The sequence below is a fragment of the Eschrichtius robustus genome, chromosome 13, assembly GCF_028021215.1.
Source record: "Eschrichtius robustus isolate mEscRob2 chromosome 13, mEscRob2.pri, whole genome shotgun sequence".
NCBI classification, from domain to species: Eukaryota; Metazoa; Chordata; class Mammalia; order Artiodactyla; family Eschrichtiidae; genus Eschrichtius; species Eschrichtius robustus.
The window spans coordinates 40,540,954-40,565,835 of record NC_090836.1 but is presented as its reverse complement, the minus strand read 5'-3'; the positions used below and the strand labels follow the sequence as shown (position 1 = coordinate 40,565,835).

Here is a 24,882-nt window from a genome sequence, read left to right as displayed (position 1 = left end):
GTAACTTTCAAATATGAAATATGTTATTATTAACTATAGTCACCATGCTCTATATTACATCCCCATGACTTGTTTTATCACTGGAAGTTTGTACCTTTTGACCTCCTTTGACCTGATAATAATTTTAGTAGTTAATGAAGTAGTATTTTTCTAATTTTATCATTTCTTTTACACTAATTAATTGGCACTCTGCTATAAGGGAGAGCTTTTTTCCTCATTAGGGCTGTTTGGTTACCCTGAAATAGTTTTCCTACTGGGAAGGCAGGGTATGTGATTAGATCTTTCTTTTTCATTACCAATTTTCAAAGTAAGTTTTTTTTTTTTAATCGCCACTTCATGTGGTTCAAATGAATTTTTCTGTTCTTTTTTCAGTGTCATGGATTCAGTGTGTTTTAATCCACTACTACAATCATTATTCTTTTAATGCTTACATTCTCACAAGTTTGGCTAGTGGAAGTTCCTTCAGGCTTATGTCTGTGTCTGACTCAACCTCGTTAGTTGTTGGTAGCACCCTTGCTTTCTGGCATCGCAAGTGCCCTCATACTGTTTCTTTAGGAAGAAGAATCTTTTGCATTAAACACGCACACACACTCCAGGAAAAATAAATGCAAAAGACATTGTGGGGAATTCATTATATCTTTATCAAGCAAGTTATATTGCCCTTGCCATTTTTTCCTAGCCACATCTACCCATCCTAAGAAAAGAACCGTGTTTCTGAAATTCCACGTTCTTGCTCCTTTCCCCACTCTAACACACGTAGGAAACATTAGAGTTTGAAGAGTCAGAGTGAGTATATGTACTTTTTAATTTTCTTTAGACCTAGTCTGATTTCATTTGGATCAGACCACATGTACTGATTTAAAGAGTTCATTTCAATAAATTCAGCTTAGTCAGCTATGTACTTTACTCTTCATCCTCAGCAGAAAGAAAGAAAATTAATTATATTGAGCACAAGTACCTGTGCTGGGCAATGATATTTGAAAAAGAGCACATAGAAAAAAACTTTAAATTATTAACCTAACCTTAGAGATAAAACTGGATTTTGAGTCCACAAAAATATTTTTCTTGCCAGTTTTTCCCATTATTTGAGGCACATATGGTATAAAGAAACAAAGCAAGATTCTCCTTCAAAAGAGGTAGATAGGGCAGAAGGAGCAGTCACAGTGATGCAACCTCATAAAAAGCCTAGTTTTTTTTAATGGAGGATGGGAGCCCTCTGTTGGTCTTTTAGGAAACTTAAATTCAATTGAAAAACAGTTGAGAAGCTTCAGCTTTATCCATCTTTGCATATTTAATATTAAAATAATTCCCTCCAAAAGGCTGGGAGAGGGGACTGCAGGGAGTAAATAGAATGTGCATATTAGCACACCTAGAACCCAGGTGCATACCTAGAACCCAGGTTTTCTGAAGAACTCTAATCTGATAGGCTTTCTGTCATACCACACAGGTCTATGGTTCCTGACCAAAGGAACTTATAGATGGCGAAGCTAAGAAATACAATTTTAGGTGTTTGATAATTACATAGTTTGGCACTTTAAGACCTCCTAAGTGGCAGAACCTAATGCAGCAACTCATGTATCATTTCTTGTGTATTTCCCTCACGGGTACATCTGTCAGTCTGCATTTTTTGTTTTTGTTATTTCTTAAAAGTGAAAATAATCACCTGGTTAGATTTTCTTACTTACTGTTCTTGTCTTTTCTTACAAACTTTTTTTTTTTTTTTAGTGGATTATCAAACACTTTTACAGGAAAGTCAAACCATCACTGTCATGTGTCTGCATATGAAAAATCTTTTCCTATTAAGCCTGTTCCAAGTCCATCTTGGAGTGGTTCATGTCGTCGAAATCTTTTGAGCCCCAAGAAAACTCAGAGGCGACACATTAGTACAGCAGAAGAGGTAAGGAAAACCTGCAACAAAAGCTGCTAAAAGTTAGACTCTCCCTACATTCAGCCATTTGTTCCCTCTGACTTAGATGTTTATTAACCATTCCATTAATCCTTTCTATGTTTTTTTTCTTTCTTAATTACTCTTTTTGAGTGCCAGCATCTCTTCTAAAGAAAGTAAGGAGATATTTTAGCAGGACTTCAGTGTTTTTCTTAGCATCTTCTATTCCTGTTGGACAGCACACTTAATCTTCAGTATTGTCTGAGTGGCTTTCGTACATCAAACTATCTCTGTTCTCTTTTGGACCCTTATTAAAACCCTAGTTTCATGTGGCAAAGCTGTTAACCTTGCTGGATTTCATACCTGCCCTTCTTACTAGGATAATTTTTCCTCAATATAAAAGAAAAGTCAAGAAGCCAGCTAAATAATTTACATCCTTTCATTATGAGTAAGATCTTTGAGATCATAAACTTTCTCCACAAGAAAGATGTTGTGTTGACACTATGTTATATTCATTCAGTAACCTTAGGAAAAAATCAGTTCCTTATATATAACATATAATTTATACAATAAGGAGATGTGCTTACACCTGTTCAATTAAATATTTATTGTGCATTTAGTCAGCTTTGGACTGGTTGCTGTGGAGATACATATGAATAATAATGACCTCATACTTACATAGCATTAGAGTTTCCAGTGTGCTTTCCACATGTATTATTGTTTTGAATTCTTTTAACCTTGTGAAATAGGTAGAGATGAGGTAATAACCACATTTTACAAAGTTGGAAAGTAAAGATCAGAGGTCACACAACTAATAAATGGCCAGCCTGTAGCCCAGTTCTTCTACAGGAGTCTAGAAGGTATGCTTTCTTTTATACAGCATGGTTCTGTGGTTCCTGTCCATTGGCGCTTACAGACCGTGGAGTCAAGAATATAGCATTATGTGCTAAATAATTGTGTAGTTTGGTGGTGAAGATCTCTTAGGTGGCAAAACTTGATTATTTGTTACATAGTTTAAAATGCTGTATATTTTTTGGTTTTAAATTTGTATTGAATCTAAAATATTCAAGCAGAGGATGACAGAGCTAGTAAATCATAATTATCAGGGGGAAGGATAGACAAGAAACTGGCACCAGTTGCGTTTGGTAATAAGAGCTGAGCAACAGTTAATGAAAGGGTGATTTATTTTTCACTGTACCTTTTGTAACATTGAATTTAGTACGATCTGCATATCAGTTATTACATACATAAATAATTCTTTTTTAGTTACTGGAGCTGTGGGGGTTGTGCTTGTGCTAGAGTGTAGGCAGCCAGCAGGATACCGAGAGACTTGTGGGGACCGAGACGGTAACACATGGCAGCCGGTACAGGCCTCCCGAACCCGTCCCTGCCCCGTGTGGCTGCTGCTGGCATCACCAGTGCCCTTTAGAATGTGCTCATTGTAAGCCCCCCATTCACCCACTAGCCAACCAGTCCTTGGGACCACTCAGCCCCTCCTCCTTTCACCTACACTTCCAGCCCGAAGACTTGGGCTGACCCAATACTTTCATCCTTCCAATCCACCTTCCAGGCCGCAGGCTGGGTCAAGGGAGGACATGAAGCTGGTTTCTCTTTCCTTCTGCAGTGTCAAAAAGATGCCAAGGATTGAACCTGTCCTATGGAACAAGAGATGCAGGGAATTTTGTCTCAGTTGTTTTTAGGTCTATAATCTGCTGTGAAAAGCAAGTCACCTGTAGTGTAGAAATATGGAGTAACCCATATTATATGAACAAGACGAAATATTGGACCAAACTTTATTAAATGAAACTCTCAACAGATTATTTAGATATTTAGTCTTGGATATTACAGATAATCCAGATTAAAATGTTACTTTTCCCCCCTGGACTAAAGTTATTGATGGGAGCTTATAAGCTGGAGGAAAAGTTATTTTCCATGGAAATATTGGGATCTCCAAGAGACATCTGTTGCTTATGTTAAAGAAGGAGAATTGTGTATGAATCTTACTGCTGGAGTTGTCTAACACCTTCAGGAATATGAAGCTATCTGCGGAATTAACATGTCACCACTGTGCTGTTGAGTCTTACAACGGGTTTGAAGATAACACGTGAGGAAGAAGAATTTGGAAATATGCAGGTGGTGGCTGTACCACCACTTGGCTGATGGCTGATTCAAGGGTAACATTAAAGAACGATACTATCCAATAGGGCAGGGGTCCCCAACACCCCAGCCACAGACCGGTATCGGTCCCTGGCCTGTTAGGAACTGGGCTGCACAGCAGGAGGTGAGTGGCCGGCAAGTGAAGCTTCATCTGTATTTACAGCCACTCCACATCGCTCACATTACCGCCTGAGCTCCGCCTCCTGTCAGATCAGCGGTGACATTAGATTCTCATAGGAGCTTGAACCCTACCGTGAACTGCGCATGTGAGGGATCTAGGTTGCACGCTCCTTATGAGAATCGAATGCCTGATGATCTGAGGTGGAGGTGAGGCGGTGATGCTAGCGCTGGGGAGTGGCTGCAATTATCATTAGCAGAGAGGTTTGACTGCACAGAGACCATAATACATCAATTGCTTGCAGACTCACAAAACCCTATCAGTGAGTGGCAAGTGAAAACAAGCTCAGGGCTCCCACTGATTCTGCATTATGGTGAGTTGTATAATTATTTCATTATATATTGCAGTGTAATAATAATAGAAATAAAGTGCACAATAAATGTAATGCACTTGAATCATCCCGAAACCATCTCCCCCTCCCCCCGTTCCATGGAAAAATTGTCTTCCACGAAACCGGTCCCTGTTGCCAAAAAGGTTGGAGACCACTGCAGTAGGGTTACCACCAGCCACGTGCACTATTTAAGTTAATTCAAATTAAAGTGTAGTTTCTCAGTCATGCTAGCCACATTTCAAGTACTCATTAGCCATATATGGCTAGTGGCTACCATATTGGACAGGATAGAGATCATTTCTGTTATCACAGAAGGTTCTCTTAGCACTGTTACAGAGGATGAGAGTTTCTGTTTAGGAAAGAAAAAAATATTAGGGACAATAGAAATGTTAAATAGTAAAAACACAAGTAGTTTCTTTTCAATTATATGTTGCTTCCAGACATGCTTCTCTGCTACATATTGAGCAGCATTTTAAGATGTTAGACTGCCTTATAGATGTCACTGATGGTTTTATTCTTTTTCTTTTAAAAAAACATACTTTACTAATTGTCCTTATACTTATTAAACTTTCTTTGGTCCTCTGTTAGGTTTGAAACATAACGTTAGCCAACTTCCTTTAACATTTTATCCAATTATAGCTTCCTTTCCTCTCAATTTCCTAATTTGCTTTCTCAATAGAAAATAGTTTAATAAGTAATATACATAGAAAGAATTTTTTTTTTTACTTTATAGTACCAGATGCTCCAAAAAAGGATTATGTTTGAAGTCTCAAGTGACTTACCTCCTTGCATCTTGCATTTGCTTTTGGTAAAGCCAAATGTTACGTGTTCTTCTGAGAGTTGCTTAGACTATACTTTCTTTGTCCGAAATGGTTCTAAATAAAATGTAATATACTCAGTGTTTTATTGTTTAATGAAGCCCCAAAAAGAAAAGTGCCTTGCCTCATTTAAAAAAAGCATAAATTCTTGTAACTTCCAAATAAACATGTAGAACAGTGAAAACTTCTTAACCTTTTTTCTGTAATTTCTTTTTTAAACCATAAATCAGTTTAAACTGAAAGTATGGGATTTGAAGGAGTTCAGATAATTATTTGGAATATGGATTTATTTCTGTTCATTTTATGTTGTCTAATGACTGTGAGGTTGTTCAGGCTCAGACAGAAGCTTTTCTTTGAAGATATATTTATTGGGGAAAAAGATACGTGGGGGACTTTTGTGTGTGTTAAATTATTTTTAAAAATCAACTCTTTGCGTTCAGTTAATCTAGATTTCTTGTAATTTGCATTAGCTGAGTTGCTTAATGGCTCCTTAGTTTATTCATGTTTTATTTATAAGTATAAAAAAAATTTTTTTTTTTTTTTGGCTGCGTTGGGTCTTTGTTGCTGCACGCGAGCTACTCTTCGTTGCAGTGTGTGGGCTTCTCATTGGGGTGGCTTCTCCTGTTGCGGAGCACGGGCTGTAGGCACACGGGCTTCAGTAGTTGCAGCCGCGGGCTCAGTAGTTGCAACATGTGGGCTTAGTTGCTCCGCGGCATGTGGGATCTTCCCCGACCGGAGATCAAACCCGTGTCCCCTGCATTGGCAGGCGGATTCTTAACCACTGTGCCACCAGGGAAGTCCTAAGTATAAAAATTTATTTGAAGAAAACATTTCGCTATGAGGTATCAGGAAGGAGGGAAATGTTTCTAACTTTTTATGGTTTAAGTCTTTTTTAAAAAAATTCTATTGGATTATAGTTGATTTACAATGTTGTGTTAGTTTCAGGTTTACAGCAAAGTGATTCAGTTATACATATACATATATTTATTCTTTTTCAGATTCTTTTCTCATATAGGTTATCACAGAATATTCAGTAGATTTCCCTGTGCTATAGAGTAGGTCCTTGTTGATTGTCTATCTTATATATAGTAGTATATGTACGTTAATCCCAAGCTCCTGATTTATTCTTCCCCCCACCTCATGTTTCCCCTTTTGGTTGAAGTGTTTAGGGTACCACAAATAAATTGGTGTTCTCATAATTCTTGGTGTTCTCTGGAGGTCTTTAAGTAATGGGCATATTTCTTTATTTTCCCTTGGTATGCAGAGTAACCTCCTACACCAGTTTATCTGCTTTACTTTCCTCCCTATGTTATGATAATACAGTCAGAGCTTTTTAAGATGTAGTTTGTTGGGACAGTGAAAATGAACTAAAATGATTGAGTTAATATCCACGACTCAGGTGTGGTATTCCGCTTACGGTTTCCCTTCCCTCCTTCCATTTTACCACCCCTGAAAACAACATACTGTTAACCCCATAGTATTGTGGATTAGGTTACTTGGTGTAGTGGGAAGGTGGAGTCAAGATTTACACTGAGGGGTATTCAAAATTCCAGTCATTAAAGTGCCAGATAACACAGCTTTCCTGTATATAGATCACAGTGGAGTTGGTTGGCAAAGATGTCTCTTACAATCTAATAATCTGTAATGATGCTTCATTCTTCATATTATCTACTTGAAGAATTTTCATAGTAGCCAATTTATGTTTTAATAAAGAGGCATTTATTTTAATTATGGTTTTTAATACTGTAGACAGTCTCTTCACAAACACTAAAAAAGAAGACCGCCATCATCTTGAATATAATATTAATGTCTAAGGGATAAAATAATGGTGTTTATTTTCTTCATATAGACCATTGCAAATTTGTTTTTTCTCTTGGGTCTATTTTGCCACCAAATGCTCAACTAGTTCTACCTTTTCTGATCACTCAACTATTCAGATTTGAGGATAGCTCTTTCTCATAAGGAATTGTCATGCAGCACAGTACAAGGTGTATCTTGTTAGATCAGTAACATTATACTGACAATGTAATTGAAATTTGCTATGTACAAAAAAAGATTCAAGAAGAAAAAATTTAGTGTCTCTTTACCTTTGCATAGATAATTGCTTTATTTATTGTGCTTTTTAAAATTAATTAATTAATTTATTTATTTATTTTTGGCTGTGTTGGGTCTTCGTTGCTGTGCACAGGCTTTCTCTAGTTGTGGCGAGCAGGGGCTACTCTTCGTTGTAGTGCGCAGGCTTCTCACTGCGGTGGCTTCTCTTGTTGCGGAGCACGGGCTCTAGGCACGCGGGCTTCAGTAGTTGCGGCACGTGGGCTCAGTAGTTGTGGCTCGTGAGCTCTAGAGCGCAGGCTCAGTAGTTGTGGCGCACGGGCTTAGTTGCTCTGCAGCATGTGGGGTCTTCCCGGACCAGGGCTCGAACCCGTGTCCCTAGCATTGGCAGGAAGATTTTTAACCATTGCGCCACCAGGGAAGTCCCTTCACTGTGCTTTTAACAAACATTTGAAACTGAATGAAATGCTTATGTGCATATTGAAATGTCACAGTGTAGGATGTTGCTAGCATTGGCACAAAGTATTAAAATTATTTTGTGAAGATTGGTGCTTATATTAAACTCTATATAAGATTTTGAAAATACTGGGGCATGTTATTTAATGAATGCAGCCCATTGCTTCAGGGGATCTGTGCAGTGTAGATACTTTACCATGATTATAGTTACAAGTCCTTATGTAATCTGGTTCTCTGCTAAGTGACCTCATTTCTTATTATTCTTCTGATTCACACTGACCTTACTATTCCTTGAACACATCAAGCATATTTCTGTCTCAGGGCCTTTGCATTTGCTCTGACTCTACCTGGAATACTGTTTATAAATTTCTATGACTGATTTCTTCCTTTGATTTAGGTTTCTATTGAAATATCACCTTTTTAGAAATGTCTTACCTGTTCTTGCTGTTCCTCCTCCATCACTTTCTATTCTCTTATCTTTAATTTTCTTCATACTACTTGACTAGTTTGTCAGTCTTTCAACTGTAATGTAAGCTTCACAAGGGCATGGACTTTCTTTTATTCAGTGCGGTATCTTAGTGACTGGAGCATAGTAGGTGTTTAAGTCAATAAGTGAATTATGTTGTAGATGTATAGTATGTGCTTTTCCCTAAATTCAGTATTGGGACTTGAGGGGGAAAAAAAAGTAAATAATGAAAACCATCTCTGGAAAATACTTACACTCTTAAAAATTGGATAGAATAGGAAACTTTAGCAAGATATCCCATTTCACTGTTCTGGTTACTTCCTTGTGGTTTTTCTAACAGGTATTAGGAGTCAAGGGATTTGTTGGAGTCCTATTTAGAGGTCCTCAAATGTTTTATTTCTGGCACTCTATAAGTGACACAAAAGTGGCCTTCTGCTTTCATATCCCATAGTTTCTCTATGCTGTTATTTAAATATATGCCCCATAATTTTCCAAAATATACTGTCTGGTATTTGCTTCACTCAACTCCTCTTATGTATACTTTATAATTTTCTAGAATATTATTAATGAACCATAATTCTTAATTATCGTGAGGACACTGCCAGAGCTTTGACAGAGCTTCTGGGAGTCTAGATACTACTTTGAGAAACATTTGCCTCATTGGATGTATTTAAGATTTTTTTTTCTTTTATAGACAGTTCAAGAGGAAGAACGAGAGATTTACAGACAGCTGCTACAGATGGTCACAGGGAAACAGTTTTCTGTAGCCAAACCTACCACACACTTTCCTTTACACTTGTGAGTCACAGAAACATTGTTCAAATGAATTTAATTCGACATTTTGTTATTTGATATTGAAGTTGTATTCTTCTCTTGCTAGGTCTCGATGTCTTAGTTCCAGTAAGAATACTTTGAAAGACTCACTGTTTAAAAATGGAAACTCTTGTGCAACCCAGATCATTGGCTCTGATACTTCATCATCTGGATCGGCCAGCATTTTAACTGCCCAGGAACAATTGTCCCACAATGTGTTTTCCATATCATCTTATACCCCAGATGTTGTTGCATTTGGATCCAAAGATTCTGATCCTCTCCATCAACCCCAACATCACCACTCTCTTTCACATCAGCCAGATAACTTACCAGCTTCAAATACACAATCTGAAGGTAAAAATGGTGTTGTATAACTGTATTTTGAACCCTAATAGCCAATTAACAGTTTATTGGATCCATGTGAATTATAGGCAAGGTAGTAATACACATGTAACTTAATTAAGATATAAGATACAAGATACCTTAAATACATTTAATTCAGTTAGCTGTGCCACGAGTAAATGAAGCATATAATAAGTAGCTTACTTTTTTCTTACATGGAGATGCAAATGATTTCCTATATTTTATTTAAAAGATTAACTTCCTGAGCAGTCTTGTGTCAGAATATATTAAGCCCAATTACTTCAGTACTGTCTCTGTTTCTAGTACTTTACAATGAAAATTAAGTACTCTGAAGTTCTAGGAGTTTTGGAACATCAATTAAGAACTGAAGTAGAAGTTCTTAAACAAGTACTACTTATAAAACCTGTATAGTAGGTTTATGCATTTTGGAATGGTCATCGGCAAGTTTGGGAAACAAAGTTTTCTACCTAACTTTCAGCTAACCAAAATATTCAGTCTCTTAGCATTCCAGTTTATTAAAAGGTTTGCTCTGGTAGTTTTTTTTTGTTTGCTTAGTTTTCCCCTTCTTTAAGTATGCGTTATGTGTGTACTTATGGTGTGTATTTAGGCATGTAACTTAAAACAAGTTTTATGTTAAGTGGTTAGACATTAGGGATCTTTTGCTAGATCAGTCTCTAAGGCTCTCCCCTCCTTCTTCAGGTTATTTAGTTTTTTTTTAAATCTATTCCTCACTTTCTTAAAATTCTCACTTGGGGATTAAAATTATTGGTGACATCATTATATAGCTACACATATTCATGAAAACTTAAATTTTGTCAGGTGATTTACTGAGAACTATTATTAAAAGCTGTTAATTTCAGAAGCATGCATTGTATGGCAGATGCTTAGATACAACTAAACTGGAACAAATATACTACACTGAACTGTTTAATTACTTTCCTTGTACCATTTATTAAATATTCTAAATGAGATTCTAATCATAGTGCTTTAGAAGGACATGATTTCTTCCTCTATCAATAGAAAATAAATGCTAGAATGATAGAATTTACACTCTTTAGAGTCTGCTACTTCTCACATAGCTGTTGCTCTCTTTCTTTCTGCCTTCCCTCCTCTTCTTGTCCCCTCCCCTCTCTTCCCTTCCTCCTTCCCCTTCCCTCTTTCACCTTATTCAGTCTTGTGGTAGCTCATGAACTAAAGACTTTTGAGAAATCTTGGCACATTCTTGTTTCCCAGGAATAGAAAGAAGAAGCACAGGGAGCAAGCTCAGCCCAGGAGGAGATGCTGAAGGGCATATATACTTTCTTTTAGAGTGATTGCTTTATTTGTGAGGCAGGCTCTTCACTAAGCCCTATTTATGGCTCAGTGAAAATGGACCTGCCTCTCTTTCTCTTCCATCTTACCTTTATCCTTATGCTGTGTTATGTTTATGGAAATAGAATATAACAAAGTATGGGAACTTAAACTACAGACATCTAGAAGGTACAACCATGTGGAATTTTGTTAATAATGATATGCTCTTGTGTTTTATTGTTTAGGATCAGACTCTGTGATTTTACTCAAAGTGAAAGATTCCCAGACTCCAACTCCCAGGTAAACTTTGGTTAAAGGACATTTTTAACATATTGTTCTCCCTCTATTTAATCACCGTTTCTTCACTAAGATCTAAGTAATATAAAATGGCCTCAACTCAGACCTCTCTTATATGTTGTTTGAATTATTTCAGTAACTTCCTGATTAATCTCTTTTCCTCCAGCCTCCTTTTTGTTCTTCATTCCATTTTCCACCATGTTTTCTAATCCATTCTTTGCCTTGTTCTTTAGTCCATCTTCCATTCTGCAGAGTGATCTTCCTAAAATGCTTATCTAATCATTCATTAAACTCCCTCAAGGGTGGCTTATCAGACATAGAATCAAGCCCAAACTCCTAGTATGGTATACAACACCCTTCCTCCACAAGTCTTGCTTCCTATCATGCGTTCTTTCCTTTAACAAGTATTTATTGATAGTCTCTTGGGTGCCAGGTACTAGTATGGACATTGGAGATAACAGCAGTGAACAAAATGAAGTTCCTGCTCTCAAGGAGTCTACATTCTAATTGTAAGGGGTGTAAGGGGAGGGATGGGGGACAGATAGAGAACAAATAAGCAAATAAACACATGCCTGTTGGTGATAAGTGCTGCAAAGAAAAATAAAGCAGGGTAGTATATGGACTGGGGTTTGGGGGTGCTATTTATCTAGGATAGTCATGGCAAGTTTCTGATTAGGTGACATTTGAGGAGAGACACAGTGGAGGTGAGAGAAGGAACCATGTGTAAATACTGGATTCTTTCGTGTGTTTATTCTATGCTGACTTACAAGATGATAGGTATTTTCTTACCTTCACATTGTGTGCCTTCTGCCTGGCATGCTCCCCTTCTGCCCCCTCCACTTGTCTATCGGGCAGTAGTCTTTTTCTTATCTTTTAAGTCTCAATTCAAGTGTGATCTTCTATATGAAACTTGACCCCTCTGAGAGGTACCAAGTACTTCTTCCTCTGTAATCCAATAAGTTGCTACTCAGATTGCTGTGTCTTTGCCATATCTGGCCTTAGCAATTCAATTGCTAGAATAATAATGGTATCAGTTTTCCATTGAGAAGATTAGGAATAATAAAATGTTCTTTCTCATCTCAGTTCCTCTGTGTCTTTGCAGCTCCCTTGTATGTTCTAAACTTTAGATATTTTAAAAAATTCTCCAGTTATAGTTTCTCAAGGAGACTTTATAGTTTAGATGCTTTATTCTTTATACTTTTTTTTTTTTTTTTTTTTTTGAGTTAGACCTGGGTTCTGATCTTGCCTTTTCCAGGCTTCATGTAACTTTGGACAAGTTACTCTTCTAAACCTCAGTTTCCTTATCAATAAAATGCGAGTATTAATACCTTACTATTGAATTGTTGTGAAGATTAACTTACGATAAAACACTTATAAAAGTGCTTTACATGTATGTGCAAAAATAGGTGTTCTTTCTTGGGAAAAATTTGATTTCATGTAATGGGTGCTCTCAGTTCTTCAGTTCTTTACTGAGTCTGCCTTTCCTTTATGGAGAATTTCTCCTAGTGACGACTGAAGAGTGAGATGGACAAGAAGTAGTCTTGGGTAAGGCTTATTGGATGATGCTGTTTGTCAAAGTTGGAGCCTGCTCTCCCAAGGGTTGGTTGATTGATTGGCTCTTTATTCTTAATCTCCCAGCATTCCCGCTCGGTTAAGTTCCAGCAATGAAGATCTGCCCTTATTTCCCAGAATGTGCCATGTATTTTATGCCTTTGTGCCATTGTACATTCCAACCCTTCCCCTTCTGCCTGGAATTCCTTTTCTCTCCTTGTCCACTTGTTACACTCTTATTTTGCTTTTCAGAATCTGACTCAGGTGTTATTTTTTTCTCAGGACATTTCTCTGGCTTCTCCTGATAGCATTAGTCTTTCCTTCCAGTACTTCTATCTCTGTACTTTGTTCGGTACTAGTACCTTTGCACTACCACCTGGTGCCCATAATAGTGCATGGCACATCATGGGTACTTAGAAAATAAATCTGTGTTAAATAAATGAATTTCCTAGAAAGCCTGAAATACTCTCTTGAGTAGCCCAAATACTCATCATCTCCATTTTGGCTTAATACTTTGGTTTATTAGAAGACACTTTATAATAATAGAAAGAACACAGTCTTTGGAATTGGACATAAATAGTTTCTGATCCTGGCTCTTCCAAAACAAATTATTCTTTTGAACTCAATTTCCTTTTCTGTACAGTATAAGTAATATTTCCTTATTACACATTATATTGAGTCTTAATTAATTTGAGGATTATTGTGAGGCTTAACTAATATGTAAAACCCCCCAAAGAGAGTTTTATACATAAAGCACTAAGTAGGTGCTCATTAAGTAGCTGTAATTATTATTGCTTCAATTATATGAGAAGTAATGTATAATCTCTGAAAAGCAAACAGATTTTGCTTTTTCCTCTGCATTTTGCTTTCCTGCGCCAACAGATACCTTGATCCGTTAAAGAGAAGTGTTTGGCCCTTACATTATTTATTTATTCAGTAAATACTGACTGCCTGCTATGTGTCAGGCACTATTCTTGGTGCAGAGGATACAGTAGTAAATACAAAAGAGAAAAATTCCTATCCTCATCAAGCTTATATTCTAATAAGGGGAGCAGACAAATTTGAATAGCATGATCCAGTACCATGAAATTCTGGGTGATTCTTGTCACTTTGTTATATTGTTCAATAAATGTATTCTCACGTTCATTTGTTTTTAGTATCCCGCGCTAAGTAGCCCCTCACAGTGCTTCCACTGATCTCTGTGACTTTCTTTCTTGGCTGTTGTATCAGTCGTCACTGTGTTAAGGAGGTAGCTACCGACAGTGGGGAGGTAATAGAGCAGCATGTTTATCACCAAACCCCAGAACTAAGGATGATTGGGAATACTAATTCTCAGAAGTTAGGCTAAGGAGCAAGGGGATAATCTCTGAGCCCTTATTCTTGCCTTTACAGGACAGACTGTAGAAATTTAAGAACTGAAAGGGACTCTTATCTCCATGTTTACAAACCCAGAAATTGAGGCCCATGGAAAGGAAGTGACTTGCTCAAGGTCACAAAGTAGCTCCAGGAGATACTTGTCTCTTAAATTGCAATTTGATGCTCTGTTTACTTGTTCTACGTATCTGAAAGTTTTCTTTGGAAAACTGTTCCCTCTTCTTTCATTTGGTTCTATGAGAACTCCTTCAGTGAGGGGCAAGGAGATAAGAAAGGAGACAAGAAAGTCTGAGAAGAGCAAAAGGCTCTAGAACAGAGAGCATACCTGTGACTCTGCTAAGCATTCACTTGGGTTGTCAGCAAGAGCTGCATGGAGTAGAACTGGCCTCTCATCTTTGGAATGGAGTTGTATTGCTGATTATCCGCTTTGGTTCGTTGGCTCATTAGCCATTTGATATGGGCTGTTCTGTGGGCGGGGATTTTCAGTATCTAATGTGATGTGGTTGAATGTATTTTTACTCAAGTAGACCTACAAGAAGTCCAAGAACCCATAAGATTTTATTAAACCATTAATAAATCTGTCAATCTGAGCCATTTGGAAAGAGGAACGTTCTAGCTTAATATATTGCCTTGGCAAGTGATGTACTCTTTCACATCGTGTTGGTCTCTCTTGCAAGTAAGGAGCATGCTAAACTTAATTTCTCGGCTGAATGTTGGGTCATCTTTTTAACTGTACGTGTGCGGATGACTCATATTTGTATTCCTTTACTTCCCAGTTAGAATTGTTTTATGTAATTTAGGTCCTTTTATTTATTGCATACTTGTAAAGCATTTTTATAAACTGTTTAAATAATTGGTTTTCTTGATGAAAATATTTGATTTTCCTTTACGTCTCCTGCTCATTTGTCACATTTTTCTTTTCCCACCCATAGTCCTACTTTTTTCCAGGCAGAGCTGTGGATCAAAGAATTGTAAGTTATTATTTTTGGTATCATTTTTCCCTCTCTATCACTTTCTTTTCAGTTAGAAGAAATCAATTAGCCAATCACCCTACCTATTTTTAGTCAGTAAAAATTTCCTATGTTTGTCTATATAGAAAATAACTTTTAAGTTAATTGGGTTTTAAAGGTTCTATTGGAGTTGGGACATATCTATGCTCAGGTTTATTAAATCTGTAACAATTGTTGCAGCTCAACTGAATTGGAAAAATATTTCAAAGTTAGCTATTGTATAGAAAGGAAAGTAAGTGCCTTTATTTTCACATTGATAAAACTAATTTACTGAATAATGTTTATTTCTGGAGTTTGCAAAATCACTGAAAGTTTAGTCTCTAGTTTCAAGGACTCACTTTGAGTTATCCAAACCCCTGGTCTAGTTGATTTTTTTGAAAGAAAAAAAGAAACCCATATTTCTTCTTCTGGATCATAAATACAATATTTGAACTAAAACCTCGATGATATCTTGTATTATTCTCTTCTTTGGGATTCAGTTTCATTTTTGGATTTCTAGAATGAAGCTTCACTTTCTCCATAATCTTAGAAGCATGTTTTTAAAAAAGGACTCCACATTTACGAACACAAAAGTCACTTGTTCACGTTTAGCAACAAACTAGTAATTTTCATTATATCAAAAAAATATAGGATAATTTCAGTAACACCATGTGGTTTCACTTTGTCTTAAAGTAAATGTAGTGATAAGTTAGTATAAGGATTTTAGACTTTCTCTCTGAGGGTTTTATATTTAACGCTCATTGCGTGTCAGCAATGTTCTTGACACTGAGAGAGTGGTCTGCATTTGTGTCACGTTCCTTTTCATTTCCAAGGACTAGTGTTTATGATTCTCGAGCACGGGAAAGATTGCGCCAGATTGAAGAGCAGAAAGCACTGGCATTACAGCTTCAAAACCAGGTAAAACAACTTTTTTGACATAATAAATGAATAGCACATCCAGGTTGAAACTAATTTTAGAAGGTTACCTGGATTTGGGATCAAAGTTGTTGTAATTACAAGATAGTGTGATAGCATAGCATTGTATGATAAGTGGTCTATGTTCTTGGTCTCTCCAGCTAGTACTACTTAGTGTACATAGACAAATAGTAGATTTCTTTATTCCACTTATTTTGAAGCTCTGTTTTTCAGAGACTGCAGGAACAAGAACATTCAGTACATGATTCAGTAGAACTGCATCTTCGTGTGCCTCTTGAAAAGGAGATTCCTGTCACGATCGCCCAAGAAACAGGAAAAAAAGGTCATAAATTAACGCAGAGCGAAGATGAATTTCCTGAAATCACAGAGGTAAATTATATACTCTCAATTCCTACACTAGCAAGTGTTGTGTTTAGAGAGAATTCTTTGGACAAATTTCAAACATAAAAGTAATCTGGTATTTAAATTGTAGTGCATACTCCTGCTTTCATTTTGTATTGCATACCAATCTTGGCTCTATTTTTAAAGGATTATTGAAAATTCAGGAAAGAATTATGGGTGACTTTTAGTGACTTCAGTAAAAAAGCATTTAATAAATTTGTGTTTCATTTCATGTGCACTTTTACTTAATGCATGTGTCTGGTACTTTGATATCAAATAGTAAGTTGAGCCTTACCCTTTTTTTTAAGCAATAAAACGCAGAATAAAAATTTGGAAAATACATAAAAGTCTGCATACATTTAAAAATCTGTTCCTTAATTCATTCTTCTGTTTGAAAAATTATCATATAGCTGGTGAGTGTAACACATTTATTATAGTTGTGCTGAATTCCACAGTTTTACATTAAAAAAGTAAAACAAATTTTTCTAGGAAAATGTTTCTAAAAGGCTTCACTACCTTTATTCCCTTATTGCCTTTGAGAAAGATTCTATTTCTCAGGAAATTGTTTGGACCAAAGATATAAAATATAATTAGGTCTTCTCATGCACTTAGGAAATTTGACAGCAGAAGGTTATTTCAGACTTCAGGAATAATATGAAACAAGGGTCTGAAATGTACTGAAACAGAGAAGGGAGGACAAGCTAGGATGGAAAGAAGTAATCAGGGAGATAACTGGAAGGAATAGAAACCAAAATATTAGAAGTAAATAGTTGATTTAAGTCTAGGGATTGCATGGAGCTCGGTGAGAGATTGGTATGTCTAAGGCCATGTATGCTTGCTCTCTGACACTTCTTGGTTCCCTAGGAAATGGAGAAAGAAATAAAGAATGTATTTCGTAATGGGAACCAGGATGAAGTTCTGAGTGAAGCATTCCGCTTGACTATTACACGCAAAGATATTCAAACTCTAAACCATCTGAACTGGCTCAATGATGAGGTAATCTCACACTAGTTTTTATATTCAAAGAGTAAGTAAACATCAAGTGGAAACAAAAGGTATTATTTCACTGTTTCTCAAAGTGTGGTCCTTGGATGACCTGCTTCAGAATCAGCTCTCACAGGCCTCTCCATTCTCCTGAATAAGTTTGAGGCAGTGTGGTAGAGTTATGTATTTTAAACAAAGATCTCAGGTGATTTTTTTATGTACCTTAATGTCTGAGAACTGCTGATTTATCTTTTTATGTGTTGAAGATTTGGACGCTGAGGGAGAGGACCTTCGCTTATTGGTATTCTCGCTCTGTTTAAGGCACCTGCCCTGCAGTTCACATCTTTTGATCAAATATTTAATAGCTGCCCATGTTGCAGCATGAAGGAATACTTTGGGATTTCCATATAGGAATCCATTTCTACTACCCTTTCTGTCTCTACTTAGGTCACTTACGTTATGAGTGGGAGGCTTTCTAAAATAGCCTACATTTATACGTGATATTATTTAAACTGACATAGAAGTTACATTATTAAATATTTGATGTATTGAGTTAAAAAAGAAAAAAGGTATGGCTCTCAGCTCCTGAGAGTTCTAATTATTTTATGTAGATTAGTTACATTAGAATCTTTAAACTGATCTGTCCTATTCCTAAACCTGTAGGAGTCTACAGGTTTAGTAAGGATATTTTCACAGCAAAAGAAGAGAGCTGGGTTGGGATTTTTTCCTATTTACCTGCCTCCTTTCTTAGGCCCGCTAGGAGCATTCCTGCCTGATATCTTTGGTGTACTCAAGCTTCATAGCTATGGATACTTTTTAGATGCTCAATATAGTAAGCACTAGATATTCTAGGTACCTGTATCCTGGCCTTCTATGTTTAAGACCTTCCAAATACTAATATTGGCCAACGTCTTTTGGGCATTTACCTTATGTTATGCAGTATTTTTTTTGAACTCGAATACCTTTTTTTTTTAAACATCTTTATTGGAGTATAATTGCTTTACAATGGTGTGTTAGTCTCTGCTGTATAACAAAGTGAATCAGCTATATGTAAACATATCCCCATATCCCCTCCCTCTTGCGTCTCCCTCCCACCCTCCCTATCCCACCCCTCTACGTGGTCACAAAGCACCGAGCTGATCTCCCTGTGCTATGCGGCTGCTTCCCACTAGCTATCTGTTTTATGTTTGGTAGTGTGTATATGTCAGTGCCACTCTCTCACTTCGTCGCAGCTTATCCTTCCCCCTCCCCGTGTCCTCAAGTCCATCCTCTACGTCTGCGTCTTTATTCCTGTACTGTCCCTAGGTTCATCAGAACCATTTTTTTTAGATTCCATGTATATGTGTTAGCATACGGTGTTTGTTTTTCTCTTTCTGACTTACTTCACTCTGTATGACAGACTCTCGGTCCACCCATATCACTACAAATAACTCAATTTTGTTTCTTTTTAAGGCTGAGTAATATTCCATTGTGTATATGTGCCACATCTTCTCTATCCATTGGACACTCAAGTTGCTTCCATGTCCTGGCTATTGTAAATAGTGCTGCAATGAACATTGTGGTACATGTCTCTTTTTGAATTATGGTTTTCTCAGGGTATATGCCCAGTAGTGGGATTGCTGGGTCATATAGTAGTTCTATTTTTAGTTTTTTAAGGAACCTCCATACTGTTCTCCACAGTGACTGTATCATTTTACATTCCCACCAACAGTGCAAGAGGGTTCCCTTTTTTCCACACTCTCTCCAGCATGTATTGTTTGTAGATTTTTTTGATGATGGCCATTCTGACCGGTGTGAGGTGATAACCTCATTGTGGTTTTGACTTGCATTTCTCTAATGATTAGTGATGTTGAGCATCCTTTCATGTGTCTGTTGGCAATCTGTATATCTTCTTTGGAGAAATGTCTATTTAGTTCTTCTGCCCATTTTTGGATTGGGTTGTTTGTTTTTTTGATATTGAGCTGCATGAGCTACTTGTATATTTTGGAGATTAATCCTTTGTCAGTTGCTTCATTTGCAGATATTTTCTCCCATTCTGAGGGTTGTCTTTCGTCTTGTTTATGGTTTATTCTAAGTGTTTTATGTGTTCTACTCATGTCATAGTCACCACAACCCTTGGAGGTAGATACTGTAATTTTATGATCTCCATTTAATAAAGAAACAAGGCATAGAAAGATTAAGAAACTTGCAAGGTTACATAACTAGTAAGTAGCAGAGCCAGGATTCAGACTCAAGCATTGGGTCTTATCTATTATGTCATACTGCCTCAGAATCTTAAATTGGATCCCATTTTAGGATTAGATGTATAGGATTTGAGAACCATGTCATGTCCAGTAGGTTGATCTTCTATGGGGCCAGCTGAACTAACCCCACCGTCTCTGCCATTGGTGAGTTTATAAGATATAAATTTCAGAAGTTTATCACTCCCTGAATAATATCTTTGACAAAGAATAGTAAAGAAATTATGGTTTGATACTGTCTTGCTTTAGGGGAAGCATCCCTTGCTTCTTGTGGCTCAGAATAGTGATATTAGAACATTGGGTCAAATAACAGGGGGAAAAAAGAGCTCACCAAATCAAAGGGCAAAATGAAAATCAAAAACAGTCATAAGTATCCACCAATTAAGTGTTTTTGATTTGGAGATATTAATCTGTGGTCTTTTACCATTTTTTGACTGCCACTGCTAAATGGGGAAGAGTCAGTTATTCTTTAGGGATTGTAGCTCGTGTTTGTTGTAAATTATGCAGAACCTTCTAGGGGGCAGCAATGAGTAGGATATGAGCTGAGTTCTAGCTATATATTCTGGTATTACCTCAGTGAGCTCCCTTACAGAGGCAGCATTCATCAGGACATATTTTCCATTCCCTGGGCCCACCAGAGGCTGGATTTTTACCAAACAAAGTTCATGGAAATTACATTACTTAGAAGAGACAAGGGAAAGGAAAGATTCCTTGCCTACTTTATCTCTACCACACCTACCCATAACTTTTGTAAGGAGTACTTGTCTTCTGAGTTCAGGATAATGTTAACCTTGAAAGCAGGTGCCAATTCACATGTCCATAATGATGATGAGAACTGTTATAATAACTACTTTAATAACTATTTTAACTATTTTAAAAAGCACCATTTTCAAAGTACCGCATTTCTCAGGCTTTTAGAATTACTGCCCTTGAGAAGCTAATCCCATTCTGAAGGGGAATTAGTAGATACCCTTAATTATTCATAATCATTTTAAAATACTTAATTCCATTTCTCAATTGTGAACTCTCAATCTTTTGCAAGTAATTTGCTCTCTTCAGTGCTATTCTCCTTCCCTCAAACAGATATTTTCATTAATAACCATTTCTTTTCTTTTTGTTTCTCATGTCAGTTTTATAGGCTGCATTAAAATTTTCTCCAAAAGAAGGTGGTTGACACATTATTTCTACTATTTTATAGACGAGGAATATAAGATCCTAGAAATGAAAGGGATCAGATTTAGTTTATAAGGAAAATAAAATCCAGAAGTCCCGTATTTGGGATATGTACAGAAAGCCATTAGGCTACCCTTTCTCTGCTCTCTTTCCTAAAAGAAGAGTAAGCCACAGTGCCTGTTCATACAATAGGCTTTCTAACATGGTTTTTTTTTTTTTCTTAACATCTTTATTGGAGTATAATTGCTTTACAGTGTTGTTCTAGTTTCTGCTGTATAACAAAGTGAATCAGCTATATGCATACGTATATCCCCATATCCCCTCCCTCTTGCATCTCCCTCCCACCCTCCTTATCCCACCCCTCTAGGTGGTCGCAAAGCACCGAACTGATCTCCCTGTGCTATGCAGCTACTTCCCACTAGCTATCTATTTTACATTTGGTAGTGTATATATGTCAGTGCTACTCTCTCACTTCGTCCCAGCTTACCCTTCCCCCTCCTCGTGTCCTCAAGTCCATTCTCTACGTCTGTGTCTTTATTCCTGTCCTGCCCCTAGGTTCATCACAACCATTTTTTTTTAGATTCCATGTATATGTGTTAGCATACGGTATTTGTTTTTCTCTTTCTGACTTCACTCTGTATGACAGACTCTCGGTCCATCCACCTCACTACAAATAACTCAATTTCGTTTCTTTTTATGGCTGAGTAATATTCCATTGTATACATGCACCACTTCTTCTTTATCCGTTAATCTGTCCCTGGACACTTAGGTTGCTTCCATGTCCTGGCTATTGTAAATAGAGCTGCAATGAACATTGTGGTACATGACTCTTTTTTTAATTTTTTACTTTTAAAATATTTTTATTTATTTATTTGTTTTTATTTTTGGCTGTATTGGGTCTTCGTTGCTGTGCTCGGGCTTTCCCTACTGTTTGTTGCAGTGCGCAGGCTTCTCATTGTCGTGGCTTCTCTTGCAGAGCATGGGCTCTAGGCGCAAGAGCTTCAGTAGTTGTGGCTCACGGGCTCTAGAGCGCAGGCTCAGTAGTTGTGGCGCACAGGCTTAGTTGCTCCGCGGCATGTGGGATCTTCCCAGACCAGGGCTCGAACCCATGTCCCCTGCATTGGCAGGCGGATTCTTAACCACTGCGCCACTAGGGAAGCTCCCATGACTCTTTTTGAATTATGGTTTTCTCAGGGTATATGCCCAGTAGTGGGATTGCTGGGTCATATGGTAGTTCTATTTTTAGTTTTTTAAGGAACCTCCATACTGTTCTCCATAGTGGCTGTATCAATTTACATTCCCACCAACAGTGCAAGAAGGTTCCCTTTTCTCCACACCCTCTCCAGCATTTATTGTTTGTAGAGTTTTTGATGATGGCCATTCTGACTGCTGTGAGGTGATACCTCATTGTAGTTTTTTTTTTTTTTTAACTGTGGGTTTGTTTGTTTGTTTATTTATTTATTTATTTATTTATTGCTGTGTTGGGTCTTCGTTTCTGTGCGCGGGCTTTCTCTAGTTGTGGCAAGTGGGGGCCACTCTTCATCGCGGTGCATGGGCCTCTCATTATCGCGGCCTCTCTTGTTGCGGAGCACAGGCTCCAGACGTGCAGGCTCAGTAATTGTGGCTCACGGGCCCAGTTGCTCCGCGGCATGTGGGATCTTCCCAGACCAGGGCTTGAACCCGTGTCCCCTGCACTGGCAGGCAGATTCTCAATCACTGCGCCACCAGGGAAGCCCCCTCATTGTAGTTTTGATTTGCATTTCTCTAATGATTAGTGATGTTGAGCATCCTTTCATGTGTTTGTTGGCAATCTGTATATCTTCTTTGGAGAAATGTCTGTTTAGTTCTTCTGCCCATTTTTGGATTGGGTTGTTTGTTTTTTTGATATTGAGCTGCATGAGCTGCTTGTATATTTTGGAGATTAATTCTTTGTCAGTTGCTTCGTTTGCAAATATTTTCTCCCATTCTGAGGGTTATCTTTTCGTCTTGTTTATGGTTTCCTTTGCTGTGCAAAAGCTTTTAAGTTTCATTAGATTCCATTTGTTTGTTTTTGTTTCCATTTCTCTAGGAGGTGGGTCAAAAAGGATCTTGCTGTGATTTATGTCATAGAGTGTTCTGCCTATGTTTTCCTCTAAGAGTTTTATAGTGTCTGGCCTTACATTTAGGTCTTTAATCCATTTTGAGTTTATTTTTGTGTATGGTGTTAGGAAGTGTTCTGATTTCATTCTTTTCCATGTAGCTGTCCAGTTTTCCCAGCACCGCTTATTGAAGAGGCTGTCTTTTCTCCATCGTATACTCTTGCCTCCTTTATCAAAGATAAGGTGACCATATGTGCGTGGGTTTATCTCTGGGCTTCTATCCTGTTCCATTGATCTATATTTCTGTTTTTGTGCCAGTACCATACTGTCTTGATTACTGTAGCTTTGTAGTATAGTCTGAAGTCAGGGAGTGATTCCTCCAGCTCTGTTTTTTTTTTCTCAAGATTGCTTTGGGTATTCGGGGTCTTTTGTGTCTCCAGACATATTTTAAGAATTTTTTGTTCTAGTTCTGTAAAAAAATGCCATTGGTAATTTGATAGGGATTGCATTGAATCTGTAGATTGTTTTGGGTGGTATAGTCATTTTCACAATGTTGATTCTTCCAATCCAAGAACATAGTATATGTCTCCATCTGTTTGTATCATCTTTAATTTCTTTCATCAGTGTCTTATAGTTTTCTGCAAACAGGTCTTTTCTCTCCTTAGGTAGGTTTATTCCTAGGTATTTTATTCTTTTTGTTGCAATGGTAAATGGGAGTGTTTCCTTAATTTCTCTTTCAGGTTTTTCATCATTAGTGTATCAGAATGCAAAAGATTTCTGTGCATTGATTTTGTATCCTGCTACTTTACCAAATTCATTGATTAGCTTTAGTAGTTTTCTGGTAGCATCTTTAGGATTCTCTATGTATAGTATCATGTCATCTGCAAACAGTGACAGCTTTACTTCTTCTTTTCTGATTTGGATTCCTTTTATTTCTTTTTGTTCTCTGATGGCTGTGGCTAAAATTTCCAAAACTTATGTAGAATAATAGTGGTGAGAGTGGGCAACCTTGTCTTGTTCCTGATCTTAGTGGAAGTGGTTTCAGTTTTTCACCATTGAGAACGATGTTGGCTGTGGGTTTGTCATATATAGCCTTTATTTTGTTGAGGTAGGTTCCCTTTGTGCTTACTTTCTGGAGGCTTTTTATCATAAATGGGTGTTGAATTTTCTTGAAAGCTTTTTCTGCATCTACTGAGATGATCATATGGTTTTTCTCCTTCAGTTTGTTAATATGGTTTACCACATTGATTGATTTGCATATATTGAAGAATCCTTGCATTCCTGGGATAAACCCCACTGGATCAGGGTGTATGATCCTTTTAATGTGCTGTTGGATTCTGTTTGCTAGTATTTTGTTGAGGATTTTTGCATCTATGTTCATCAGAGATATTGGCCTGTAGTTTTCTTTTTTTGTGACATCTTTGTCTGGTTTTGGTATCAGGGTGATAGTGGCCTTTTAGAATGAGTTTGGGAGTGTTCTTCCCTCTGCTATATTTTGGAAGAGTTTGAGAAGGATAGGTGTTACCTCGTCTCTAAATGTTTGATAGAATTTGCTTGTGAAGCCATCTGGTCCTGGGCTTTTGTTTGCTGGAAGATTTTTAATCACAATTTCCATTTCAGTGCTTGTGGTTGGTCTGTTTATATTTTCTATTTCTTCCTGGTTCAGTCTTGGAAGGTTGTGCTTTTGTAAGAATTTGTCCATTTCTTCCAGGTTGTCCATTTTATTGGCATATGGTTGCTTGTAGTAATCTCTCATGATCCTTTGTATTTCTGCAGTGTCGGTTGTTATTTCTCCTTTTTCATTTCTAATTCTGTTGATTTGAGTCCTCTCCCTTTTTTTCTTGATGAGTCTGGCTAATGGTTTATCAATTTTGTTTATCTTCTCAAAGATCCAGCTTTTAGTTTCATTGATCTTTGCTATTGTTTCCTTCATTTCTTTTTCATTTATTTCTGATCTGATCTTTATGATTTCTTTCCTTCTGGTAACTTTGGGGTTTTTTTGTTCTTCCTTCTCTAATTGCTTTAGGTGTAAGGTTAGGTTGTTTATTTGAGATGTTTCTTGTTTCTTGA

At 37.2% G+C, this 24,882-nt stretch overlaps 1 protein-coding gene across 4 annotated transcripts in view; it reads left to right on the top strand.

Annotated features, from left to right (window-relative positions):
* SENP1 (SUMO specific peptidase 1) overlaps positions 1–24,882 on the top strand; it is a 56,850-nt gene that overhangs the window by 14,666 nt on the left and 17,302 nt on the right. For all 4 annotated transcript variants that reach the window (XM_068561287.1, XM_068561286.1, XM_068561289.1 and 1 more), the window contains 8 exons: positions 1,726–1,897; positions 9,038–9,141; positions 9,224–9,510; positions 11,055–11,109; positions 14,964–15,002; positions 15,854–15,938; positions 16,170–16,325; positions 17,202–17,333. In XM_068561287.1, the coding sequence (XP_068417388.1) occupies positions 1,726–1,897; positions 9,038–9,141; positions 9,224–9,510; positions 11,055–11,109; positions 14,964–15,002; positions 15,854–15,938; positions 16,170–16,325; positions 17,202–17,333 (1,030 nt within the window). The remainder of the gene's footprint in view (positions 1–1,725; positions 1,898–9,037; positions 9,142–9,223; positions 9,511–11,054; positions 11,110–14,963; positions 15,003–15,853; positions 15,939–16,169; positions 16,326–17,201; positions 17,334–24,882) is intronic.